The sequence below is a fragment of the Podarcis cretensis genome (assembly GCF_951804945.1).
Source record: "Podarcis cretensis genome assembly, chromosome: 7".
NCBI lineage: Eukaryota > Metazoa > Chordata > Lepidosauria > Squamata > Lacertidae > Podarcis > Podarcis cretensis.
This window is the reverse complement of record NC_137176.1, coordinates 50,534,424-50,561,326: the sequence shown is the minus strand read 5'-3', so window position 1 is coordinate 50,561,326 and position 26,903 is coordinate 50,534,424. Positions and strand designations below refer to the sequence as shown.

The 26,903-nt window shown below is 40.2% G+C and overlaps 1 protein-coding gene and 1 long non-coding RNA gene across 3 annotated transcripts; both read left to right on the top strand.

The window, feature by feature from the left end:
- Positions 1 to 182: 182 nt before the first annotated feature.
- Positions 183 to 26,903, top strand: LOC307219451 (desmocollin-1-like). Of its 2 annotated transcripts, XM_079982668.1 has the most exons (17): positions 183 to 409; positions 8,229 to 8,313; positions 9,371 to 9,573; positions 10,267 to 10,377; positions 10,865 to 11,020; positions 11,524 to 11,668; positions 13,475 to 13,650; positions 14,501 to 14,635; positions 15,021 to 15,206; positions 16,616 to 16,875; positions 17,678 to 17,817; positions 19,293 to 19,505; positions 19,597 to 19,845; positions 21,782 to 21,909; positions 23,909 to 24,178; positions 24,733 to 24,778; positions 24,860 to 24,999. In XM_079982668.1, the coding sequence occupies exons 1-16, from the start codon at positions 332 to 334 to the stop codon at positions 24,766 to 24,768; spliced, it is 2,571 nt and encodes an 856-aa protein (XP_079838794.1). In that variant the 5' UTR covers positions 183 to 331; the 3' UTR covers positions 24,769 to 24,778; positions 24,860 to 24,999. The 2 variants fall into 2 exon arrangements, with proteins under 2 accessions (XP_079838794.1, XP_079838793.1); XM_079982667.1 differs by lacking the exon at positions 24,733 to 24,778 and having other exon boundaries at positions 24,860 to 26,903.
- LOC307219514 lies at positions 19,888 to 21,775 on the top strand. Its single transcript, XR_013840461.1, has 3 exons — positions 19,888 to 19,940; positions 20,247 to 20,266; positions 20,418 to 21,775. It is a non-coding gene; the product is annotated as an uncharacterized lncRNA (long non-coding RNA).

Genomic DNA, 26,903 nt, shown 5'->3' with positions numbered 1-26,903 from the left:
AGCCGCTGAGGTAAACTCACCTCCCTTCGCCTCGCCCCACACCCTCGCTCGGAGGCAAATCCTCCAGCGGACGGGAGGAGACTTGAGTTAACAGAAGAAGGACAAAAAAAAAAATCACCCGAGTAGGAGAAAACAACCGTCTCCGCCTCTCTGCTGATCCACTATCGCTGCCGCCACCACCCTTGCAGCTCCTGCTGTGGAGACAGGCGGGTCGCCTCAGACTCACCTGGTCGCTCGTCCAGCGCGCGCGCGCCGCCGTTTCCGCTGGTCTCTTTTTCCCGCCGAGCCCACCTTCGCTCGCTCGCGCGCACGACCCCAATCCGGCTGCAGCATGGCCCCGCTGGCGAGAGCGCGGCGCAGGGGTGGCTGGTGGACGGACGCCGGCCTCCGGGTCTTCGTCGGCCTCCTGGTGAGTAGTAGTAGGAGTCGCGCTTTGTGGAGCGGGAGAAGGGAGGCAGAGGGTGGGCTGAAGGGAGAGAGGAGCGGGAAGTCTGGGCGGCGGCGGCGGCGGCGGCCACAGGTAACGGCGCCGAAGTGGGAACTTGCGGGCTAAGTTCGTTGGGTTCGGCCTGGCGGACGTGCTGCGGGGCTCTTGGGCGGGAGGCGCTGCGAGGGGGGGGGGGGGAGCAGCGCCCACCTGGATTTTCAGGGACGCCTCTTCGGAAGAAACAAAAAGCCGGACTCTTTATGCTATTTGCGCACACCGAAAAGTAATTTTTCGTTCTTAGGCTTTCGAAGCTGGGAGAAGCTTTCCCTCCCCAGATTCCGACTTGCATATTCGCAGAGAGAGAGAAAATGGGGAGGGGGGGTGTTCTCGTAGGAGTTGCGAAACTCTGAAGTTTTTAAAAGTGGGACTGGGGAGACTTCATTGTGCTGTGGCGAGGAGAGAAAATGCATAGACTCCTTTAAAAAAGGAGAGACGCGTTTACTCGGAAGTGAGCTCACTTTTTTTTTTTCACACGGTGACTTCAGGGGCGTTCAGGGTGGAAGTTTCGTCCTGGAATTTGCTGTGGGGTTTTTTGGGGGGCGGGGGGTGGGGAGAGTTAGGATCCGATGGAATATACCGTGGGACTGGCTTTTTGAAATCGGCGACGCGCCTGGGCTAAGTGGCGTTTGTGTTCTCTGCGGGTTTCGCCCTGCCCTTATTAACTCGTGCCTTTGATCTGCCTTAGTCTTGCCCGGGATGGTTCCCACTTTGAAAAGGAAATGTGCTGGTTAAGAATTGACGGCATGCTTTTATTATACCTGTGAGATGGTTAATCTGTGTGCTTACATATCAGTATTAGACTTGGGAATATATTTGCCTGGAAGAGGTCCTGAAGTGGGGGCAAAACTCTCTAGAGGCACAGGAAATTCAGTACCTCTTCTTCCTACATTTCTCTACTGTATTTGAAACGGATTATTGAGACTGGAGGAGGCAACTTTTAGGTTGCTTTTCATTTTTATTATGTACAGTGGTACCTCGGGTTATATATGCTTCAGGTTACATACCCTTCAGGTTACAGACTCCGCTAACCCAGAAATATTGCTTCAGGTTAAGAACTTTGCTTCAGGATAAGAACAGAAATCGTGCTCTGGCAGCGCGGCAGCAAGAGGAGGCCCCATTAGCTAAAGTGGTGCTTCAGGTTAAGAATAGTTTCAGGTTAAGTACGGACCTCCGGAACGAATTAAGTACTTAACCCGAGGTACCACTGTATTTTGTGTTTTCATATTGTGATTTTATGTTGTAACTGCCCTTAGACCTGCAGGTATAGGACGGTATACAGATTTAATAAAAAATAACCATTTTCTAGCCATTTGCTATCAGTAAACTATTGCTGTTGTCCGAGTTTGACTTCTGTTGCCAATGGGTTTATGTTCACCAGAAAAGCTGTAAGCAAATAGGAGATTGGAAATATTTCCCCCCCTTGTCAGTCATATAGGAAATAACAGCTGCGGTACACTCTTATTGCAGTGAATTTGATTTGCATGTTTCAAATAATAATTCTAAGGTTGCATCTAAGAACATAAGAGCTCTGTTGGATCAGGCCAAAGTCCCCTTCTAGTTCTCACAGTGGCCAACCAGATGCACCTATGGGAAACCCACAAGCAGGACATGAGACAGTACCCTGCTCCCCAGACGGTGGTGTCACATATCATCCAATGCTGGAGCACACGGAAATCATGACTAGAAGACATTGATGGGTATAGCCTTCTTGAATTTGTCCAATTCCACTTTAAAGCTGTCCAAAGTGTTGGCTGTCTAGTAGAAAAAAGAAGCTTATATAAATTACCAACCCTTTGTCAAATACAGACAATGGGTTGGGTCCAGATTTAGTCATGCTGGGAGTAGACCCATTGAAATAAAAGCCACGGCTAACTTGTCCCCTTGGTTTCAATAGGCCTGCTTTGCCTGTATGCTTGTCTGGATCCAACCCACAAATGGGGAACATGATTAACAGTGTGAACATCCTTTTTAAAATCTATAAAAACTAGCGATTGTGCAGACATAGACATGTTGGTTGAAATTTGAGCTTCTAATCCTTTGTAAGCAATAGGCCAGTTAATATACATAGGCTCATTTACACAACCCAGAGTCTCTATATGAATTTTATTTTAAGAAATGTACCTTACTTCCTTTGTCCAGTATCTTCCTTTGTCCAGTATCATGCTAGACTTATGGAAAACATTGGGCTTCCTTTCTTACTGAGATCTTTATAGAGCCCATAGCCTTTCTGTGGCTCCCAGTACCTTACTGTATTGAGTTACGGTTCGGAATTTTCTCTCACAATTGTTTGTATCATTCCTTAACATCAAAAAAATTGGAGTAATGACTGTAGTCATGTGCACATTTGCTTCAGACTAAGTCCCACTCTGGATTATTTTGATATCTTTTCAAACGAATTAAATCAACATTCTAATTTATTTCAAGGTCGTCAACCTAATTCTGTGATCCATACAAAACACAACCAGAGTGCTGCTCAGATTCATTTTGAAAGCCTGCACGTTTATCAGATTTTCGTTTCAAGACGCAAATAGTTCACTTGCCCCTTGCCTTCAATACATTAATAATAATATAACTATTAATTGGTGGCTCTTCTAGCTTGCCATTTGTGGCCAGAAATAGCAAGTAATTTAATTTCCTAATTGATTGGTTTTACTTCCCCTTCAATAGACTTTTCCTGCTTTTTTTAAAAAAAGTATCCTCTGCTACTGATGGTATTCAATCTGCACTCTAGCCTTTATAGCATTAATTTCATTATTTATTTTTGGAATATCTAATGTATAGTAACTGCTTACACTCACTCCTATTCTATGTGAATTAGTTGACAGTGTATCAAACTGACTTCCATGGAACCCACTTGTTTCAATTAATGTTGCAGTATAGAGAAACTTGCACTCTTCCATCTAAGTACTTCACAATTTTAGATACAGTATTACTTATAAGGCCTGCTGATATAATTGTACCTTGTTTTCAAACAAGGTGTTTAGGAACAGGATGTTTAATATGTTTGAATCCCATTGAAATCATAAGATTTATACATACCACCCAAGTCCCATTTTTATAATGCTTTCATTGTGACACAATACTTTAAAATAAATAAAGCCTATCTTATTGGACAGAATTCCATTGTTCTAAAATGCAAACACTTCAGAAAAAGTTTGCTATCTTTTTTTTGGATGAAAATAGGAACTTCACAAAGAAAACAATGAGTTAAAGTATTTGATTTACAAAACAGAGCTCTGTAAATCCCATCCCTGGCACTGGTAATTCTGTGAATGTTTAGAATGTTTGTATGTGTTTAAACCAGTTTGAAAGTGCTGAATGTGTTACCTGAATTGTAATATACAAATAAAATCTGCAAAGTGATTTTTAGACTGCAATCCTACTAGACACACATCTGAGTAAATCCCATGGAATTCAGAAGGACTTCCTTCTAAAAGGACATGCATAGAAGCACACGGCTATTTTCTCTCTTATTCTTAATGTTCTTTAAACATAGCTAGGAATAATGGAACTGTGCTGCATATATGAAACACTTGATTCTCAAATTGACATGAATTGCTTTCAATAAGACAACTCTACACTAACTTTAACTGGTTATTGTTTGGTGTGACATATTCTCTTCGACTTACTCATACTGAATTTATTGACACTCCTGTAATTCCAAGACCATTTGTAGTGCCTTTAACAACCTTTTGTAATGATCATAAACCCACTTATTCCAGAGTAGAAATAATGAAGCAGTGTGACGTCACTAGACTTTTGTAAAAGTATAAGACAGTAATGGAAAATTGGAATGCGGGAAAAATGTCACCGCTTTTGCTCTTAAAAACTTTAATCCATTTTACATTTAAAGTGGTAATTTAATCTACATACTATTTTCCTGGGCACTTTTGTTAGAAACCCAGTAATACCTTTTAATTACCTCACTTTCACTTTCTTGCTACTTGATAAAGGAGTGCTCCTAATCTGTATTCTGTTGCATCCCTCCTTCCCACACCCAAATATTAGTAGTTCCATGTGAATTACCATTATTTATAATTTGCCCTGAGCACAATGGAAGGATGGGGTAAAAATTAAATAATAATAATAATAATAATAATACTTGTACATATAGATAAATCTACTGCAGCAGCAGATACATTCGATACTCTGTGATTGTGACTCTGTAGGTGTTCAATTTATCAAGTAGTCTCCTTTTATGCCTCTGTTATCAGATTCTGTTATATCTGCCACTTTATTATTATTAATTTATTATCTTTTTATGTCTCTATTATATTGCCCCAGGGAAGGTCACAACAATTTAAAACACAACATTAAAAATAGTTTTAAAACAAATTACAATCACAGTGTTTCTCAGTTTGGTCTTATGGACTTAATACAACATGATGCTTAACAGCTTTCCTACAGAGGGCAAAGTCACTATTGAGAGGAACCATGTGAGTAATGCTTCTGTGTTAAATGGTAGACTGAAAAACGTCCCAACAGGTGAATATTTATTTTCCCGAGCCCCATGTGCTGGCTCCCTCCAAAGCTTCTCCTAGCCATGTAGCAATGGCACAATCCTCAGGCACTGAAGAGGTTGCAGTGGAATCTGTTCCTTATCAAATGGAAATCTGCACTTGAAAAGAATGATATGCTCAGAGATGCATCTAGTAATGCCAAACCTTTCATTAGTCGCTCCAGTAAGGCAATGTCTACTGATGTAAAAATAATAAAAAGAGGAGAGGAATAATTGAAAACATTTATTTGTGTGTTGTTGTTTTTTGAGACTCCTTGATTTAGGGGATCAGCTGATTCCAGTGAAAGGGGGCATATGATAAGGGTTCCAATTTTTGGAATTGCCAGCGCTGTTAGCCTCAAAGCTGTTAGGAATAAATTCTGAAAACTTCTGGGCACTGTATTCACAGGTTCCCCATCAGTATCATAATGGAAAGGATCTTAGAAGGTGTGTTTTCTTAGCTACCAAGCTGAATTCTTGCCTGTTGAACTTAGGGCAGAAGCTTCCTCAATTTGTATTTTTTAATTTTTTAAATATATAACAGCCAATGAGCCTTTCTTACTACAGTGGTACCTCGGGTTACATACGCTTCAGGTTACATATGCTTCAGGTTAGACTCCGCTAACCCAGAAATAATACCTCAGGTTAAGAACTTTGCTTCAGGATGAGAAAAGAAATTGTGCTCCAGCAGCGCGGTGGCAGCGGGAGGCCCCATTACCTAAAGTGGTGCTTCAGGTTAAGAAGGGACCTCCGGAACGAATTATGGTAAATACTTAACCCGAGGTACCACTGTATAAGTGGCACCACACTCATCTGATAACATGGTGGTAGGACTGGATGACAACAACTGCCTCAAGATGGGTTTGATCTGCTGCTGACCCTCTATAACCAGATCATGTGTATCTAGATTTGTTATAGAGAATATAGACTATCATAAAGTACCTCCTTTGAAGCGTGGTTTGAATCCTAAGGCTTTCGTATATCCACCTGTTGTTTTGACATGCCATGTTGGCAAGCTTCTGAAATGCATGATCAGCATTCATGAGACCCAACAACATACTGGCAAATACTCAATATAGTTTCTGCAGACACTTATCACCTGATTAAGCTGGAAATCAGATCAACTGATAGTTCACTTAAAAAGAAGAAGGAAAGGCTTATGAAATATGAAATCAACAGAAAGTCTTATAATTTTGGATTAAGAAGCAATCTCCTCATCTTCATACAGATCCTTTTCAGGAAATGTGCATTCCAGGTTCACGTTAGTTTTGACTTTCAAGTGGGAGAAAAGTGTCCCTCAAGGTAGTGTTTGTCTTCTCTGTAAAGATTTGTTGCAGTGTGATATCATATCTTATAGCATACAGTTGCCTTTTTGCAGATAATTTCCAGATGTTCTGTAGGTCTTTTGTTACATGGTTTAATGAAAGATAACTACAACAAGCTTCCCGCTCTCTCAATATATATTGGTGTATACCAATCGGCTGTATACCAATGGGACGCAGGTGGCGCTGTGGGTTAAAGCCTCAGCGCCTAGGGCTTGCCGATCGAAAGGTCGGCAGTTCGAATCCCTGCGGCGGGGTGCGCTCCCGCTGCTCGGTCCCAGCGCCTGCCAACCTAGCAGTTCGAAAGCACCTCCGGGTGCAAGTAGATAAATAGGGACCGCTTACCAGCGGGAAGGTAAACGGCGTTTCCGTGTGCGGCTCTGGCTTGCCAGAGCAGCGATGTCACGCTGGCCACGTGACCCGGAAGTGTCTCCGGACAGTGCTGGCCCCTGGCCTCTTAAGTGAGATGGGCGCACAACCCCAGAGTCGGTCAAGACTGGCCCGTACGGGCAGGGGTACCTTTACCTTTTTTTATACCAATCGGCTGTACTTTGTGACTATACCTTTCTCAAACAAAAAACATTTGTTTGTACTTTTGCTGAAGGTGTAGCTTACATCCTGAAGTTGCATTGAAATTCCTAGTAGTTTCATACCTTGTAGCTTCAGAGTGTATGTATCTAGGGTTGAACAAGACGCTCACATTCTTACTGCACATTAACTTCCTATAGGTGTTATACATGAAGGCACTGAATGTCCTGTTTTGCATTCTTCAACCACTTCAGGAACAGAGTACACTTATATACTGCAAATCTACAGGGTGTTGATCTACTCCAGACTAGATTTGGGGCTCCATAATGTACAGTTCTGCAAAGCTGTTTGCACTGAAGAAACTATATCCTGCTTGTTGGGGAATTAAATTGAGCATTGGAGCATATTACACCTCAACTCCTTATAGCCTTGGTACAGACTATATGCAACAATTTGTGGAACGTTTTGAAATCTCATTGATTCCCACATATCTCTGAACTAATTCCTATGGTTAATTCCAGCCACAGGCTCATTCAGCTATAGCTTACATCTGTTATTTTTTTGTCTTTTTCCCCATTTGAAGACTGCCTAGAGAAATGTCATGTTGTTTTTGCTGGGTTCCTGGGCATGCTGGAATTAAATTTGGTTGCCCAAGCTGCCAAGATGGCAACTCACCTTGCAACTAAGATTCCCAATTAGTGATTCTCCCTCCCCCAAGCTAGATCAATGGTACAGTGCCAAGAGCTGTGAGACAGTTGGAACAACAGACTTTGAATTCAAAATCAGTATTCCCATCATAAATACTTCCCTAAAAGAGCACTTCTCAAGAGTTGCATGCCATTAACATTCCAGCAGTTCCTTCTGAAGAGAGAGGGCCTAATAGTGTTGGTGCTTTGCAGCACTTCCCTCTGTCAAATATCTTTTTATCTGCTTGTCAAAACTGTCTCTAAATCCAGCCATCTGATTGGCACCACATGAGCCTAACTTCATTTTCTGGGTGAATACATTAATTAATGGGTCAATTTTTCTGGTTTGCTGCCAATTTCCTCTGGTTTGCTGACCAGAAGATGCTTTATCAACAGAACATAACCTTATAGATGGCTTACTGAAATTCATCTTGTGCACATAACAGTGCAATATGGCCTAGATGTTGTTGCATCAAAATAATCTCAAATCCTTCCTCATATTGACATCAAATAGTATGAAGGCTTGTCAACCATTCTTAATGGGGGAACCTGGAAATGTATATGTGCAAATTTCAGTCATATTAAGGAATATTACAATCTAATTCATGGATAAGGTTAGATCACTATGCTATATTTCGGCCTATTGTTTATAGTTCTGTATATACAAAAATAACAAAAAATAATAATGCGATTCTTTTACTCCTCAGGTACTAAGTTTATTTTGTGAAGCTAGCAAGAAAGTGACTTTTAACGTGCCTTCCAAACTAGAAGCAGGAACATTAATTGGCAGATGTGAGTAACAATTACTAGAGCCTCTTTCTGTTGCTTTCACAATGATGTTCTGTTTTCTTCTCCCTGCAACCCATCTCTCATTTATAGCGCACTCCAATGCACATCATTTTGGAAGCCTATCTGTGTTCAGTGGGGCTTATGCTTAGTTACAGTATAGCATAAGCTTACAACTTCAATCCTGGACACACTTAATGGGCAGCAAGCCCCAACTGAATGGGGTTCCTTTCAAATAAATATGCATTGGATTGTGCTGCTATGCTGAAATCTTATGGTCCTTAGGAGGGTGCCCATGGGGTCAAAGGAAGTATTGGATCTCACTTTCTGAAGGCAGAGAGAGCGCTCTGACCTTGGAGAAGGAGATCAGATGCTAGATTCCCCCACCCACACCACTGTGAAAACTTCATTGACTTAGTGTCAGGGGTCAGACATCAGTGGAGCCAGAAAGGGTGGTGGTGTAAAGGGTAGACAAGTATTGAACCTGAAGGATCACATGCATTTCTGCTCTCCTGACATGTCCCCTAAGCATACTAAACACCCCCTGCCCTAAACCCAGCCCCAGAAAATGACAGAGGACTGCAAGAGGGCTCCTCTGCCCTTACAGTTGAAGCAGATGAACTGCCTCTAGTTGTGCTGCACTCTGCCATGCCTTAGGCAGCATGGGATATGTATTTCATTATTGATTGTAAATAAAGCTTGCTTTTGAATCTATAACCAACAAAACTACTAAATAAGTTTTTGGATTTTGCATTTCATTCTCATCTGTAACCAGTTTATTTATCCATTCGCTTATTCGCTATTTGTTTATTTAATTGTTCTTAGTTTGAGTCATAGCCTTTTTCCCCAGTTGTGAAGGCTCTGGGTGGATAAGATCGACTTATTGGATTCATACTAGAGTGTCATGATAATGCTCTAGAAACTTTACCCTGACACTGCAACTATGTACAAATTTTAAAATTGTAAGCATGCAAATATAAATTTAGGACATGAATTTGGGAGTTGTTCTTTGCTGCTTTGTTTCTTGGTTTACAGTTTTTACTGTTTTTTTTTTTTTTTACAGTAAATCTGAGACAGTATCTTAGGACATCTGACCTGATCAGTTCAAGTGATCCTGATTTCATAGTACTAGAAGATGGTTCTGTATATACAACAAATGCTGTTTCTTTGTCTTCTGAGAAGAAAGCTTTTACCATATCGCTTAATGACTTGCAAGGTCATCTGCAAAAGAAAATACATGTCAATTTGCTATCACATCCAAAAAAGGTAAGTGACATGCAATTTTTTTTTAGATCAAAGTACATTTCAGTTATCTTCCTCGTTAGGCAAATATAGATGTTATAGGTACTGAAAACGAGGTGGGGTTTTAGGGTGGGGAGAAGTAATGCTTGACATGACAGAACTGCACTGAAAGTTTCCTTGCCCCTGCAAGCAAACTTCAGCCATTGAAAAGGAGTGAGAACATTATGATTATGTCATATATACATTCCAGTATGGATGAGAGAGTAGGAGGATACATAATTCTGCTTCTTTTGACAGCAGCTTTGCAGTTCCTGTAATGTCTATTTTTGGCCTTAATTGACTGTCAACAGAACATTTGATTTAGCATATAACTTAAGCTCTCACTTCAGGTAAAGAGGAGGGCTGAATCTGTCTCTTTATTGCCCAGTTAAAACTGATGTAGCAAAAAAGGAATTATCTTCATCAAGGACATTAGAATTCCAAAAACACACACAAACATAATGAAAATAGAGGCATGAAAAACTGAAAACAGTTATGCAGGGTTGAAGTACTCAAAAATCACCATACCAGAATGTTATAGCAATTCATGGAGAAAAAGATGGATACCATGGTGAAATGCTGGAGAACGTTAATAGGAACAACACAGTATAGGAGAATGGAAAAAGTAAGGAATTACTAGAATATATTACTATTGTTCGTTTCTATTCCTGAACACAGGCTCATAAAACAGGAGAGACTGTTCTTAGACGAACTAAACGAAGATGGGGTCCTCTTCCAACCCTAATAATGGAAAACTCACTAGGACCTTTCCCAATGCAAATTCAGCAGGTAACGTTTAATAAACCAGTCTGATTACACTCTACGCTCTAGCAAATGTGTTTTATGAATAAGATGAGTAGAAGAAACCTATGTAAGTTATGATCTTAGGATAATTCTAATGACTTTTTGAGAAGTCTTGTACATGAAAAAGGAAACATCAATGATATCAATACTGTTAATGACTAAGTAGTTGCTGGAGAGTAATTTGTACCAGATAGAGTGATCCTAAGCACACTTGAAAATCAGTTCTATTAAAACAGGACTTACTGCCTCAGTGTGATTATGATCTCACAGCCTAAACAGTGTGTACTAAATTACACTCCTGTATAAATGGTAAAGGATTTTAAATGAACAAATATTTGTCATGTTCTTCAGGAGTCTGAACTAACTTTGGTACCAGAAAATTAAGAGACAAATTGATACTTTAATTCTGAGATACTAGCTATAGTATGATGACTTACGTTTTTCTGTTTCATACATCATTCTCTTTATACAGCTGTCTTCTGATACAGCCCAAAAATACAACATCACATATTCTATAAGTGGTCGTGGAGTTGACCAACCACCACTAAATTATTTTTATATTGAGAGGGAAACGGGAAATCTCTTTGTTACTGTCCCAATAGATCGGGAAGAGTATTCAGAATTTGAGGTAAGAATGCAAACTTTGTCAGTTGTAACAATTATAATATGAAGCCAAATGTGTTGTAAGTATAAAATGATGTGTTTTAAACAATGGATCAGTAGTGTTCATTGACACTTTGTTCATTTTGAGTATTTGAATTGGAATGGTAGGATCTGCAACCTTGTTCTGCTTTTACTAAGCAAAGCTTTTTCTGAGATACTGAATAGAACTTTATCTGATAGAAATTAATGATGGAGAAGTTTGACAGGGGAAAAGAATGTATAAAGTAAAAAGTTTGGATGTCTTTCTGATGAAACACAGAAATGTACTTGAGTTTAAGAATTCTACAGAAATATGGCTATTGGTAAAATGGAAACTGTAAACCTGTCAGTCTTTCACTGTTAAAGTATAAGAAACGTAAAATATTGGAAGTTCTTGTGTTTGTTCAGAAGCAAATAGCAATGCATTACAATAAAACCAATTATCCTTACATAGGTAGCTACTAAAAGTGTTCCCTCTTTTTTTTACAGATAATTTGCAATGCAAGGACATTAGATGGCTATACTCCAGAGGTACCACTTAGACATGTAATCCGAATTGAGGATGATAATGACAACCCACCAATGTTTGACCCAGTTACTTGGTCTTTTAATGTTGTAGAAAACTGCAGAGCTGGTAAGCAGCTAGAAATTTTATAATATCATTTCAATTATTTTTATCCAATGAGTGAAATCTAATGGTGCCCTTCCACCAGTGTAATGAACCTTCACATGTGCAACATGACTTGCTCTCTTTCCCCTCCTCCCTGCAGACCTCTGTGTGCTCCCAAAATCTTTGCTGAAGGATTGGCAAACCATCTGGAGCAGATGGGGGAGCAGTAAAGAGGAGGGGGGGGGAAAGGAAAACCTGGATGTATAATCAGACATCTATTTGCCTGTCATTGAATGTGGCCCAGTGTTAAGATCTTTAATCTTCTTACTTGGATGTTATATAATGGCAGATGTTAAGCCAGTGTAGGTTAATATTAATTTGTTTTACTATACTATTTTGGATTTTAAAAGTATTGACTGCACCATCCCCTTGGAATGGGGCAGGTTAGTAATCTAATAAATAAATGCATGGGCAAACATACAAATACATACAATTTCACTAATTATGCATGAATGTGCCATATTACTATTATATTGAGCATTGATATATATGAACGTACACCAAGTCAAATGACTAGCCCATCTAGTCCAGAATTGTCTACTCTTATTAGCACCAGCATTTTAGGGACTGAAGCAGAAATCTTTCCCATCACCTGCTTCCTGATCATTTAACTGGTGGTGCCTGTGATTGAACCTGGGAGTCAGGACCTTCTGCTTTCAAAATATGCATTACCACTGAGCTATAATCCTTCCCATCACATTTTTCAAAAGCTTTCAGATTAGACCATGTATTTGCATCCATATTCATTTCAGTGACTCTTGATATAAATGCTAGTCAGATTTATAACTGGTCTGTCCAGTTTGAAGAGTGTTTTTCATTTATCTGTGTATGTTTGTAACTGGGTAAACCTTTGCTCCAAAATAGTGAAGATATTATTTTCTATGTAGAATAAAAGTTGTATCTCATCAAAACATGTTTTCATCATTCAGCATTTAACTGCTGCTTATGAAGACAGGGATAAATGTTAGACGGTCATTAACAAAATGAATGTAACACGAACAGCATCAGTGAGAAGATCTGTGCCTACTGTATGCCGAGAATATCGTTTAACAGCAGCAATTGCGCACATGCTTATTCGGTGCAATTTCATGTAATTGCTAACTTAACAAATTTCCATAGGTATACATGGGGAGCGAGTGATTGTAAGACCACTTTTGAGACATCGGCCTGCATAGATTTATCAGAATATGATAATATGAAACCTAGATTATTTTCTTAGGCAATGTCCTCTATTAGGAATCTCTGTGATTCAAAATCTGTAGATCATTACAAATATATGTAATTAACTGAAAGCTCAGAATTACTTCTTTTTAAAAATCACATAAACAGTGCAGGGCTTCTTCATCTACTGCTGCATATCTTCTGTTCATTTCACCAGGGCTTGGGCTGGAATCCCTTGCACTAACCCAGGCATAGGCAAATTCGGCCCTCCAGATGTTTTGGGAGTACAACTCCCATCACCCCTAGCTAACAGGACCAGTGGTCAGGGATGATGGGAGTTGTAGTCCCAAAACATCTGGAGGGCTGAGTTTGCCTAGGCCTGCACTAACCAAAATGAAGTAAGGAGAGGTTTCAAAGCAAAGCAGCAGTCCATAAGCTTTATTAAGGGTGAAGTTAACAACCATGTATTGTATTTTCTTTTCGAGTACTTGCATGTGTGCCGTATTATTGCATGTGTGCCGTATTATTAGGCTAGATCTCCAACGATAATTTGATCAGTATTTTATAGTATAATCTTAAAAAGGTTACAATGATAATCTGTGTATGCAGGTACCGTGGTTGGACAAATAACTGCAACGGACAGAGATGAACCTGGTACACTGCACACTAAACTGAAATACAGAATTGTGGGCCAGAATCCTATACCGCTTCAAGGTTCCAATACGTTCTCTATACATCCAGATACAGGTTCTATTACTGTTGCATATCCAGTTCTGGACAGAGAGGTAATTTTATTGAAAGTCTAATGTTGTTATTTAGCATTATGCCTATGAGTAAGACATAATTTGATGGGGAGGCGGGGAGAGGACGCACGAATCTCTGGGAAATTTATAGTTTGCTTGCTTGACAAACTCATTATTTTGTTGTTGTCATTGACACCTCCCTTCTCTAAATCCTATGCAGAAAAGAGAGTTTGTGTTAGTGGCAGGTTGTTGCAGGAGATACAAGCTGCTGCTTAGTCCTGCAAAAATACAACAGAAAGGGAGGTGACCTATCTTGTCTTTCATCAACGGGGAAAAAGGGAGAGGTTCTCTCTCTTTCCATCACTTTTTTGCAGGAGGCAGCAGTGAAAATGAGAGAAAGGGTACTTGATGGACTTCTGCATAAGAAGCCTTAAAAGCATTTGTTTAGCTAGGAACTCTGGCGGTTCCCTCTGGTGAAGTTCTGGTGGTTTCCTCACTGCGAGAAGTGAAGTTACAGGGAACCATGCAGGGCCTTCTTAGCAGTGGTGCCCACCCTGTGGAACACCCTCCCATCAGATGTCGGTGAGATAAAGTACTACACAACTTTTGGAAGACATTTGAAGGCAGCCATGTATCAGGAAGTTTTTAATGTTTGGCGTTTTACTATGTTTTTATATGTGTTGTAAGCTGCCCAGAGTGGCTGGGGAAACCCAGTTAGATGGATGGGGTATAAATATTATTATTATTATTATTATTATTATTATTATTATTATTACAATATGACTAAAGAGAGTCAGTATTAAGAGGATATTGTGTTCCATTGGCCTTCCCCTCCCATTACTGTGTTTATATTGTACTATATTCATATACTGTTTGCTGTGTTCTTTTTCAGAAAATAACGACATACACAATACTGGTAGAAGCAAGAGATATGGGAGGTCAGCCCTTTGGTTTGTGCAATACTGCAACAGTTGTAATTGAAGTTGATGATGCAAATGATCATGCACCCATGTGTGAGCACAGTATGGTATGTTTGCTGCCTTCACACTTCTTAGAACATTACTCTTCTTTTTAAGATCTTCTGCATTCTCTCTCTTTTATTTTGTTTTTGTCATTTGCATGAGTTTCATAATTATGTGTCCAATCCTGCAGCTTTTAACTCTATTCTGATTGCATCAGCCCTGGTTAAGAAGCTGGTCAATAAGAAGGATAAAGACACACACTTTGTTTCAGTTGCTGGCAGAGATTTAATCTCATCATTGCATTATATCTTAAGCATTAATATTTGAAGGCTATAATTTATCAACCCATAGCAATTTGCAAAAACATATATGACAGCATGTGCATAGAAAACTATGTTGTGGTGACCATATGGTTTTGAAACAAATTTCTGAAAATCTTGTTCATTTCAGTATGAAGCATATGTTAGTGAAAACACAGTTGGCGAAAAAGTAATGGACATCGGTGTCGTTGACAAAGATTCACCTGGAACACCTGCCTGGCATGCTACCTTCAACATTATAAAGGGAAATGAAGATGGTGCCTTCAAAATTGTAAAAAATCCTGATTCAAATATTGGTACACTATGTGTTGAAAAGGTAATTACATTTCACAGCTTTTCTATATCCAATTGAATATAGTTTAATAAGTATTATGATAATTCCAATCATACTGACCAATACAGAAGTGGGTAATAATTTTCAGCAGAGTTTAACACCTCTGACCTTCTGTGGCAGCACCGAGGTCCCTGAATTTAAATTTATAATTATTTCTCAGCAATGATTTTCCAGTCTGTATATTGATCACATAATGGCTGTGGTTGCATGACACACTAAGCCAAATCTTGGTTACAGTTAAGAGCATAATCACAAGCCACGGTTCAGAAGACACACTATGTTAAACCTTGACTTAGCTTAATGTCGCACAGCAGCAAGAAATGCTGGGTAGAAACAAAGCAGCTGTGAGCTTCTCTCTGAGAGCCTAGATGCTTACTTGTTTGTGGTAAGCCAGAGTGGAGCGTCTCCACCCCCATTGTGCAGCTCAGACATTGTGGTCCAGCTCGAAGGGCCTTCTGGCAGTTCCTTCACTGCAAGAAGTGAAGTTACAGGGAACTAGGCAGAGGGTCTTCTTGGAAGTGGTGCCCACCCTGTGGAACACCCTCCCATCAGATGTCAAACAGATTACCAATTATATGACTTTTAGAAGACATCTGAAGGCAGCTCTGTACAGGGAAGTCTTTTTCTTTTTGAGCTTTTTAATATTTTGTTGGGAGCCGCCCAGAGTGGCTGGGGCAACCTAGTCACATAGGTGGCATATTAAATAATAAAATTATTATTATTATTTATTATTTGGTTTAGCATGTTATGTGAACCAAGCCATTGTAGATGTTTTATTCTTTTCATTTTAAAGTAGATGTATGGGAAAGTAAGAAACTCACAATGCATTTGCGTTACGTAAAACTGTACCATCATTCGCAGTGTTCAGGTTTTGAGTGTCATTGCTTATGTTGTCAAAATACCACCACCTCTGTACAAGAGGGAGGTATTAGCAGGCTTTTCAGAAGCACAAAATCTTTACATAAAATGCTAAGGGAGTGGACCACAAAAATGCGTTGAATTTTCCATAAGGCTCACCATCGCCACCTAGTGTCACATTGTTATATTGCAATTAAAACACACTTAAATCATTTTATTTGCAGCTGTATAGCTGAGTCCATGATGTCATCTGTGGGAAAATGGCTTCATGGACCTAATTTGGCCTGCAGGCTGTGGGTCCCTTATGCTTGTTTTAAGGCAAGTGAAAAGGTTCAGGGCCAGAAGTGGGCTTCTGGTCCAGCAGACAAAGAGCCAATAAAAACCCTTACTTCATTGACAAAACTATCTGGGAGGCAGAGACATTCCATCCACAACCTGCTTCTGAATAGGGAATCATCCCTCCATAATTGTCTGTTTTGCTGTGAATATTAGAAAAATCTTGCAATTGACACACACATTTATTTATTTTCCAGGGGCTAGACTACGAAAGAAACAAGGAGAGAAAGTTGGAAATTGTTGTAAATAATGAAGCACCTTATTTCCTCCCACCAAATTCAAGAGCAGTTTCTACAAGTACTTGCGTCGTTGTTGTCAAAGTGCGGGATATGGACGAAGGCCCTGTATTTGATCCTTGTGTATTTTTTTTGAACATCAAGGAATGTTTGCCTGCTGAAACGATGGTTGGCCAGTACACAGCAAGGGACCCAGAAACTGGAAATTCTGAAGGCATAATGTATAGTATTTTGTTGGCTAATTCATGTTATACTATTAGTGTTAGTATTAATACAACCATCTGATTCACAGATGTAGCAGCTGGCAGAGCAGGGTGGGAGCAGGCAGTGCATTGCTTTCCAAGGGAGAGTTTGCCGCTTATAACCAGGGGAGAGGGGTGATGTGGCAATAAGGTCAGTAGGTGTAAGCTCAATGGCAGCAGCAGCATTGGCTTGGCTCTGCCACTGTACCTGCACTGCCCAAACTTCCCTCCTACCTCACCCTCCCCTCTTTGTTAAAAGCAATGACCTCCGTGTTGGGAAGCCAGGCAAGCAGTGCTGTTCTATCCCAGTCTGCCAGCTGTTACTGGTGATGGATAAACATTGTTGTACCTCTGTTGTTGCACCACTACACTGGGGGCTATCTGCACATTACACAGGCAAACCTTGTTCTGTTACATAGGAGTACATGCGGGTATTGGGTTCATTCTGTGAGTTTTATGCTGGCCTGATGGTACTGCCATCCTCGTGGAGTATAGCCAGAAATGCCAGTGGGGAGCAGATCAGGTTGGAAGAACTAAGTATACTCTAAATTTATTGGACACCAGCGCAGCAGGGAAATGCTCTGAATTATAGAAATGTCTTACGTATATACTAAAGACCTACTACCTAGTATGAGGCTGCTTGAGAATCTATTGCTGTGTGATGGTGCAACACAGAGATTTGTACCAGCTTATTTAACTGCACCAGGCCTAAAAACCATTAAGATATAATAAAGCATATATTTTGGTGTTTGTTTCTAACAGCTGTATTTATTCCTAACAGTTATAGAATAATAAATGATCCCTGTAACTGGATCACCATTGACAACGCAGGTCAGATCAGAACCACTAGACTCCTAGACAGGGAGCAACCACAAATGCAGCTCTACCAGTGTAACGTAACAGTCTCTGCAACGGACAGGAGTGAGTATTACATACTATAAATAGACTACAAAGTTCAATAAAGTAGCCTACAAAACTACTGAAAACGTATGTGGCAGAGCAAATACCACATCCAAAGCTGTGTTTGCTAGCTTCAACTGGGGCGGGAAGTGTGTATATGTGGGGGAAGCTTTTTCTTCCATTTATTCTTTCTCAACCGTTCCTTGACTCCAGTGAGAGAGAGGGAAATCACACTGCTACTCCCAGGGCTCATCATTTTGGGTCTTGTTTTTCTTTTGCCAGGGGTGGGGCTTATTTATTTTATTTTATTTTATTTATTGGGTGTACCATTGCTCAGTATAATCACTTTATAATACTTTTGTCTATACGATCAAACCCTTTTCAAACTAAGTTAAATAATGAACAATTAGAGCCGCTACTCATGCCATGCCTCTGAATGCTTAACCACAATTAAGAAATTAGAATTAACCTACAGACCCATGCATTTATTCCTTGGCCTTTCTTTGCTGATTGTGGATTCCTCCCTGCCAGCATTAACCATGGTTAAGCTTAACGTTGGGACCAGTGTTAGCTATGTTTGAAACTAGCCATGATATTTTCTTAACCAGGTTTCTTAACAGTTTTTTTAATGTTTATATATACATTAATTAAATTGACATTTTAAAACAAATTTGTACATGAGTTATGTATATCATAAGGCCACATAGAATATTACACAACATCAACAAACTATGAAACACATTAAAATGAAATCCACATAGAGGTTTACAAAGCAAGGGAAGATTCAGGCAGCACTGCTCCCCTCATAAATCGGTATAAAAATATAACTGCCATCCTTTACAAGAAAATATTGCCATTCAGGAATTAATTATTTTGTTTCCAGAGGGGCTGGCATGGGTGCTCAAAGTCTTTTGTCAATATCCCAAGCCTCTGGATTTGCTTTCAGTCCATTTACATGATGTGGACACATGCCTTGCTCTTAGGGGTGCACACAACTTTCCCAGGCCTCTGTGTCAAAGAAAGGAAGGACCCGGTTCACTCTTCTGTTATTTAAAAAGCAATGCCTTTCCTCAGTGCTTTTTTTCCCTAAAAAATTGTTTAGGGGTACTCATATTTTCCTACTCATATTGAAATACTGCCCCTCAATGAGGCCAAACTTAGATTCACAAAATGAATCTAAGCGTACCCCCAGAAAAAAGCATTGCCTTTCCTCATGAATGCTAGTCGAAAAATGGAACATCAGCCTGGAAATGCCTTGTAATTAACATTGAGTATGTAGGGGTGGGATCCATCTTGGACACAGGCTATCTTATTGAGCCCATCTCAGATTCTATTGTTTGGGTGAGTTTCCTTGCAAGTATTTGTTGTGAACTGCTGTTGGAAATAGTAAAATTAATAATTTCAGAAGTGTAACTTATGAGTAGGACAAAGATATGTTAAACCATGGAAACAGCATTAAATTGTAAGGCTATAACTCATTCTTTGTTATTTCCTAGGTGGTAAAACGGGCACTGGAGTAATAGTGGTTAATCTATTAGATGAGAACGACAATTTCCCAGTGATTCCCAAGAAAGAGTACATAATTTGCAGAGACAGACAACCAGTTTGCCTTACTGCTGTGGATGCTGATTTACCTGAACATGGAGCCCCTTTCAGTTTTACTCTTCCTGACCGCATGATCCCACAGTGGAAATTGACACAACATGATGGTGTGTGTTGCATTCCTAAATTTCTTGCATCTGCAGTAATTAATGAAAGAATGCTCGTCACTGAGTTGTGTTTTTGTTTCATTTTTGGCAGAGAACTCTGCATACCTGGTACCAGCAGAGAATTTGCCATTTGGCGCTTATGAGATCCCTGTGATGGTAACCGATCGTGCAGGCAAAGGTGGAATCACTGAAGTTCGTGTAATTATGTGTGATTGCACCACCCCTAGTGATTGCCGTTACTGGCCACGGGTGGGGCCACCGGTTGCACGTCAGACTCCTAATGTGACTCTTGGTCTTTGGGCCATCCTTGCAATGATTGGGGGATCCTTGTTGCTATTATGTAAGTATGTTATATATGAAATGTAGCGTTTGCCATGAATGTCAAGTTGAAGGGCTATGTTATAAGATTGTTAAGACTGCTTTGGACACGCTGAGGTCCAGCGCCGAGGGCCTTCTGGCGGTTCCCTCATTGCGAGAAGCAAAGCTACAGGGAACCAGGCAGAGGGCCTTCTCGGTAGTGGCGCCCACCCTGTGGAACGCCCTTCCAGCAGATGTCAAAGCGATAAACAACTACCTGACATTCAGAAGACATCTTAAGGCAGCCCTGTTCAGGGAAGTTTTTAACGTGTGATTTTACTGTATTTTTGGTTTTTATGGAAGCCGCCCAGAGTGGCTGGGAAGGCCCAGCCCGATGGGCGGGATATAAATAATAAATTATTATTATTATTATTATTATTGAAGTTTGCAAAGCTGTGAAGATGGCTTATTTAATTCATTTATGTAAACAATTGTCCATTAAACACTGCGTTGAAATGATACTATAGGCAATAAAAGAACTAATAATTTTTTAAAATGTCAAATGTACTTCAGGCTCTTTAAGTCCCATAAAGGTTCCTTTCCTTAAATGCATAGGCACCCCAATACAGCTAGCATATCTCTGCAGATTGAAGTAGGTTTCTATAGGTGTATCCCTAGCTGGATAGAGATGCACCTATACAAGTAAATGCTATGTGCCTGGCTATCCCCTCCAAGTCAGTTGCCTGGACTGATTGTATGGAGTCATTATTTAAATCTAGAATTCAAGCAATTGACATTTGGGAAGGTGGAGCAGGGGGCTGGGTCCCTTTGCCTAATTATTTCCTTCCAGCTAGTGAACATATTGGAGAAAGAGCTCATATGGTTTCCACTGGATAAAATTGTGCATTTAAATTATTTTTAGACATCCAGTGGATTATGTGACTACTCTTGGCTTCTGCTTCCGATATGTACAGTACTGTGCCTTGATTTTAACTAGAGAGAAGTGCTGAAACTTGTTCTGATTCTTAAAATACTGCAGTAGTTTGTGGTGGTTGCTTTTGAATAGTAAAAAAAAAAAGAAATATATTGTATTTTCTAAGCATTTAAACTGCATTTTATGGCAAGGTGACTTATATCAGTGTCAACTGCAATTAAACCAGTACACTACTGAATATGGACTGGGGGAGGTAGATTTTCAGGGAAGTACTCACTGTCATATCCAGGCCCTTGGGCAAGACACCCTCCCTTCATTCCCCTGCTCAGTGAGGCTGCTTCATGTTGGTAGGTGCCCTTGCCGGAGGGTGGGCTCTTGGCAAGTACCCAGTCCTGTCAACCTTTGATGCCAGTTCTGTTAGTATTTAACCAACACATTATTTGACCTGCTCATTTACTCTAACAGAGTGAATGGCACTTCTGTGTCTTTCTTACACATACTGTTTAGAAGCAAGTTCAACTGAAGCTGGTCTGGAGCTTTCTTGGAAGCACATATTTTTTTTATTAGGTCTAAGTAGCGGGTTTTTGTGATGGTACTCACTAGTATGGAGTACTGCCACACCTCTTTTTTGCTGCCCGTGGCAGACATTTTGTGCATGAACCCGCAGCACTTTTATCAAGTTATGAATTCCAGCACCTCACTTTTTACCCCAAAACACTGGGTCTGAGCATTCATAAAGAAAACCTGTGTGGATTGTAGTTAAGAGTGCTGAACTTAGATTGGTGAGACCCAGGTTCAAATCCCCAATCATCCACTGGGTGATTGCTAGGTCACTTTGGGCCACTGATTTTTTATCCTCTTTGAAACTATCTCATGAGCATATTGTGTGGATGAATGTGGGGGCAGGGCATAGACTGCTGATGACGCCATCTTGGAGGAAGAGGGTGGTAAAAATATTGTTAAGAAATAAAAGGCTAATAATATGTAGATGCCCTGATGCCTTATTGTATCTGATTCTTTTTCCTCTCCCCATCCGCTTTTCCAGTAATCCTGATAACACTTTGCGGCTGTTGTGGTGCTGCACCTGTGAGTAGCAGTAAGCATGTATGTGATGATTTAGCTAATCAGAACTTGATCATTTCAAACACTGAGGCACCTGGTGAAGAAGTAATGGTAAGTTGTTTTATCTGCTCATTATTTCTTGGGCAATAGATGCCATACCCACCCACCCACAGAGCTTCAGAGCAAGTGGAAGGAGGGGGTGGGAACTTGATTTGAGAAAGTGAAAAGATTTTAATATTGTTTAAATGCTGAAGCAGAGAGGGCTAGATGGGAACAGATCCGAGAGTGAAGGCATTCTAATTATGTGGAATGACAAGACATAACAAACTACCGTATATGTTTTGTTAAACAACTTTTTTAAAAAAACAAAAACTGGCCTTGCACTGGTATTCTATCAGCCTCCTGGCTGCTATTTACCCCTAAAGATGATGTCACAATCCTAGGGAACAAATAGTAATGGGGAATACAATTTTTGGCATTGGGTCCCCAATCTGTATTGGGAAAGCAGCACTGCATCAGGACTGCCTCACATTCGAAATTAAATGCCGCCAATATATCGTATTTTTCGCCCCATAGGACGCACCGGCCCATAGGACGCACCTAGTTTTTTTGGGGGGAAATAAAGGGAAAAAAATTATTTCTCCCCCAGGTGCTCTGCACTAATCCCGAAGCTTGGGGCGTGCGGAGTTCAGCGCGCCCCAAGTTTCTGGGTGCCGGCAAGGTCTCCGCTAGCCTTGGGAAAGCCGTGCAACTTCGTGCGGCTCTCCCACGGCTAGCGGAGCGCTGCGCTAATCCTGAAGCTTGGGGCGTGCGGAGCTCAGCGCGCCCCAAGCTTCTGACTGCTGGCAAGGTCTCCGCTAGCCGTGGGAGAGCCGCGCGGCTCTCCCACGGCTAGCGGAGTGCTGCGCTAATCCCGAAGCTTGGGGCGTGCGGAGCTCAGCGCGCCGCAAGCTTCTGACTGCCGGCAAGCTCTCCCACGGCCAGCGGATAGCTTCCTGAAGCCTGGAGAGCGAGAGGGGTCGGTGCGCACTGACCCCCTTCGCTCTCCAGGCTTCAGCGAAAGCCTGCATTCGCCCCATAGGATGCACACACATTTCCCCTTCATTTTTGGAGGGGAAAAAGTGCGTCCTATAGGGCGAAAAATATGGTACATGCTTTTAAAAAGCTATTAGTTTGGCTTTTAAGGGAGATAAAGAAGGAGAATGGGACAAAAGGAGAGACTATATATAAGGTGCTGGGGAAAAATATTAGTTGTAGTTTGAATGCTGGAACTAATATAAATCCCATGGTATCTCAGCCAATTAATCCCAAGAATAAAAAATAGGGGTAATGTATTTCTGATTACTGTGTTAATTTTTAAATCGGAGTTTAAGTTCATATATACACCACAGTATATAGTGGATTCTTATTCTTATAGTGGATGGTAATAAGCATTTGACACTTAATTCTTAACTAGCTTGAATGAGAGAACTGAACTTAGCAAAATGTTACATCATGCACACAACTATAGAATATTAAGTGTACTTAGCATTCCTTTGCTTTAAGGAAAGCTGCTTATTATTTCAGTTAAAAGTATTTCAATGGCTCAAGCAAAGAAAATGAGACAATGAACAGTTCAAGTTTTCTTTCTGCACATACACCCATTTTAGCCAGAATTTAACAGGTCAGGTTGAGCTGCACTTTCTAGGCTAAGGTTAATTGAGTCATTTGCTTTTCTGAGTGTTCATCCTCCACTGGGGAAATAGTTATGATATTTTGCAGTGGGTAACAGACAACAATTACTCCAATCCTGAACATCTGTGTGTGTAGGGAGGACTTCAGAATTGGGGTATTTTGAATTCCATTTATCCCAGGGCCACAGAAGTTGCCTATGTCTGTCACAAATGTAAGTGGAGGAGGATAAACAGGAGCTATTACTTGATGTTAAGCAAAATCAGGGATAGTTAATTGGATTGGCTTCCATTATATACCTACTGGAGAGACTGAATACCCAGCAGGGAATACAGAAATCCAAATGCCATTCCTTGTTCTCGTGGTTTCTCATAATGTCCAATTCCTTCTTGCCAAGCACCCTAATGTATTTCTTTTGCTGTTTTTTCTTTCTTTTTAGGACCCCAATATACTTCCTGTGAAAACAGGAAACATGGTTACTTGTGATCAAGGAACTCTTGGAGTGAAAACTGGAGGACAGGAAAGCTTTGAGATGGTCAAGGGACACCAGACACTGGAATCAGTCAAGGGCGGAGGACACCACACCTTAGACTCTGTTAAAATGGGGCATCAGACATTAGAAAGAGGAGGATATGGACAATCTGCGATGGATGCATATAGATACAATTATTCAGAATGGCAAAATTTCACACACCCTCGCCTAACTGAGGTAAGCACTGTTAAACATACTTTTATTCAGAGCTCACATCTTCTTAGCTGGATATAATATTAATGGCCTGCAACTATAGGTGATATTTTCTGAGCAAATCTTTAGGATTTACTTTGAAATCACCCTGCAGCTTGGAATGTGAAAAGCAATCCTTTAGTTTTAGTGTTTGGATTTAGAAAAGGTAACCTGACCAGGTATTTGTTTTGTATATCTGTGTTGTTTTAACTTGTTTTTCCTGTATTGATTCTCTCCTGCTTTGACCTCATCTCTCATTACTTCTCCAGTATTGACCACGGTTGATAGTAATGGCTGTAATGTCGCCCAAGAAACTGTATATGTTATGAACTGGGCTCCTAAATCTGAGCCTGCCCTGTAATAAGCAATATATAACTAGGGCGTCCCCACCCCCAATTTATCTGAACATTGTTTTTTTAAAAACTGATAAGGAAGTTCATTGCATTTGATTATTACGTATGTGATCAGTAGGTCTGATTTTGTTAAATTCGTCATAGAATGAATGATATAGACCAATCATGTGCATTTTTTGTATATAGGAACCCATTAGAGGACACACTCTGATTAAAAATTAAACATTGAAAGGTAAATCCACGAAATCATTTTTATGTCATGTTCAGGTTAGTTTAAGAAAACAAGTAACACCCTGTTTTTCCCCCTATGCAGAAGGTATATCTCTGTGGACAAGATGAAGAGCATAAGCATTCCGAAGACTATGTCCTTTCATATAATTATGAAGGAAGAGGATCGCTGGCTGGCTCTGTAGGCTGCTGCACTGATCAGCAAGATGAAGAGGCGCTTGACTTTTTAGATCAGCTGGAACCAAAGTTTAGGACATTAGCAGAAACCTGTATAAAGAGATAAATGTGCTGACAACAACAATGCAGAGAATTGTCGCCCTTTCCACAGGATAGCAACTTGAATACAAAATATTTTTATTCCCCCCCCCCCCACTTTTCTCATGGGAGTAGTTAATCAGAAGACATTCTGACATTAGGTTTGTCAGTATCAAACTTTCTGTTTTTAAACCTCTGGATACTCTGTGCTATTTGACCTACCTACATGTGTACTGCCTTAGATTTACACCAAAAAGTATTTTTTTTAACCAAATGTACAGTCAATATTGTAGTCACATAACTTTTCAAAATAGCAACAGAGTTTCTAGTGTTCTCTGCATCTACCGTTACAGGGAGGCAAAATGCATTCTTTATCATTTTAAGAACTGAGCTTCGAAAATTTCTGGCTGTTTGGGTCTGGGTTATAGCAAGCATGGTTTGATTCATATGAATCTTTCCTTTAGTTTTATAGAAATAAACGCTAAATACTATTGCTGAATGTTAAAATAGTTATTCATTTCTTACATTCTTAAGAAAAACAGGGTTTCTAAGTATTTTTTTAAATGGGATCTCTAACAAAATTTGCAGCCAGCCATGACCTTTTCTCGAATACTCCACACCCCCCTACAGTCCCAGTTCCCCCAAAGCACAGCTTATTGTGGCTACTGAGCATGCATGCATTGAGCCGATTTGATTCTCCCTTTATATTTTTCTTTTTAAGCATATTCACTAACCTGATGAGCACCTCCTCCTTGAGTATGGACAGTGTTGCTTTGATTATGTAATGACTGATATTCAGAGAATGCGTTCATTATTAGCAGGGCTTTTTTTCATCCTGAACTCGCCGGAATTCAGTTCTGCCACCTCTCAGGTGGGCGCCATTGCCATTCTATGAGAATGAGGGAGGTGTTCGTGGTGTGTTCCGGCACCTCTTTCTAGAAAAATAGCACTGATTATTAGCATATATGTAATGGCAGAGGGGAGCTGGCCCTGCGAACGCTAATATTGCTTTAGCATACATGAATGGAGCACAGTGGTAGTGAGGTCAGTCCGTGCAGGTGCACTGGCAAAGCTCACCTGGCACAGCTCCAGCCTCACCAGCTGCAGTGATACTGGTGTTGGTGTTGAGAGGGCTACGCTGTATGGACTGCTAGATGAGTTTAATTAGGCCAAAGCTCCTAAATTAGTAAATAGAGAAGGAGGAGAGTGAAATGTTTTAATGTATATATGTACACATTTTTCTTTGTACTGAATTTTTGTGTTCACCAAATCTGACAGCATTAGTTTGTATGTTCAAATCCACTTGAGGAATAAGTATAGAAATTAAAATGTGACATTCGCATGTCATTGAAAACATTTGCCAAGGCCACAGTTTCCCCCCAAAAGACTTTAGATTAATTCAAAGTGTAATACTTGTATTCGCCACTCTAATACAGCTGAGTGTTAAAATACTACAATAGGAACTGGAGAAAATTGCTAGTATTCAGGCACTACTTATTGTTGACTCCTCCCATCTCAGGAAAATTGGGGAGCTGAACTTGGAGCAACAAAGGTATGATCTGTGCTGATTCTGTGTTATCACGTAGTGACTGGTGCTTTGCACTTAACATGCATGAATGTGCTTGTTGTATTTGGTTCTGATGGAATAAACATTGACTGATATTTTTTATACATCTGTATACATACAGTTTGTTTGGGAATTCAAGAAAAATGTATTGGAAATTTTGAATTGTAAATAAAGGGAAGGAGGTGTGCTGTAGCTGCTGTTTTGATGTTACACATCATAGTCTTCTCTTTAATCAAGTGGATTTAAAGCTATGCATTTAAAAAACTGATTTTTAAAAAGCAGATGTTGTTTCTTTGCTAGAAATTAA

What these genes read in the sequence shown, in the direction of transcription:
- LOC307219451 (XM_079982667.1), top strand. Translation starts at nt 332, where the DNA reads ATGGCCCCGCTGGCGAGAGCGCGGCGCAGGGGTGGCTGGTGGACGGAC. An exon ending in AGGAACATTAATTGGCAGAT is followed by an intron (nt 8,314 to 9,370) that starts GTGAGTAACAAT and finishes TTTTTTTTACAG; the next exon opens with TAAATCTGAGACAGTATCTT. An exon ending in GGAAATTCTGAAGGCATAAT is followed by an intron (nt 16,876 to 17,677) that starts GTATAGTATTTT and finishes TATTCCTAACAG; the next exon opens with TTATAGAATAATAAATGATC.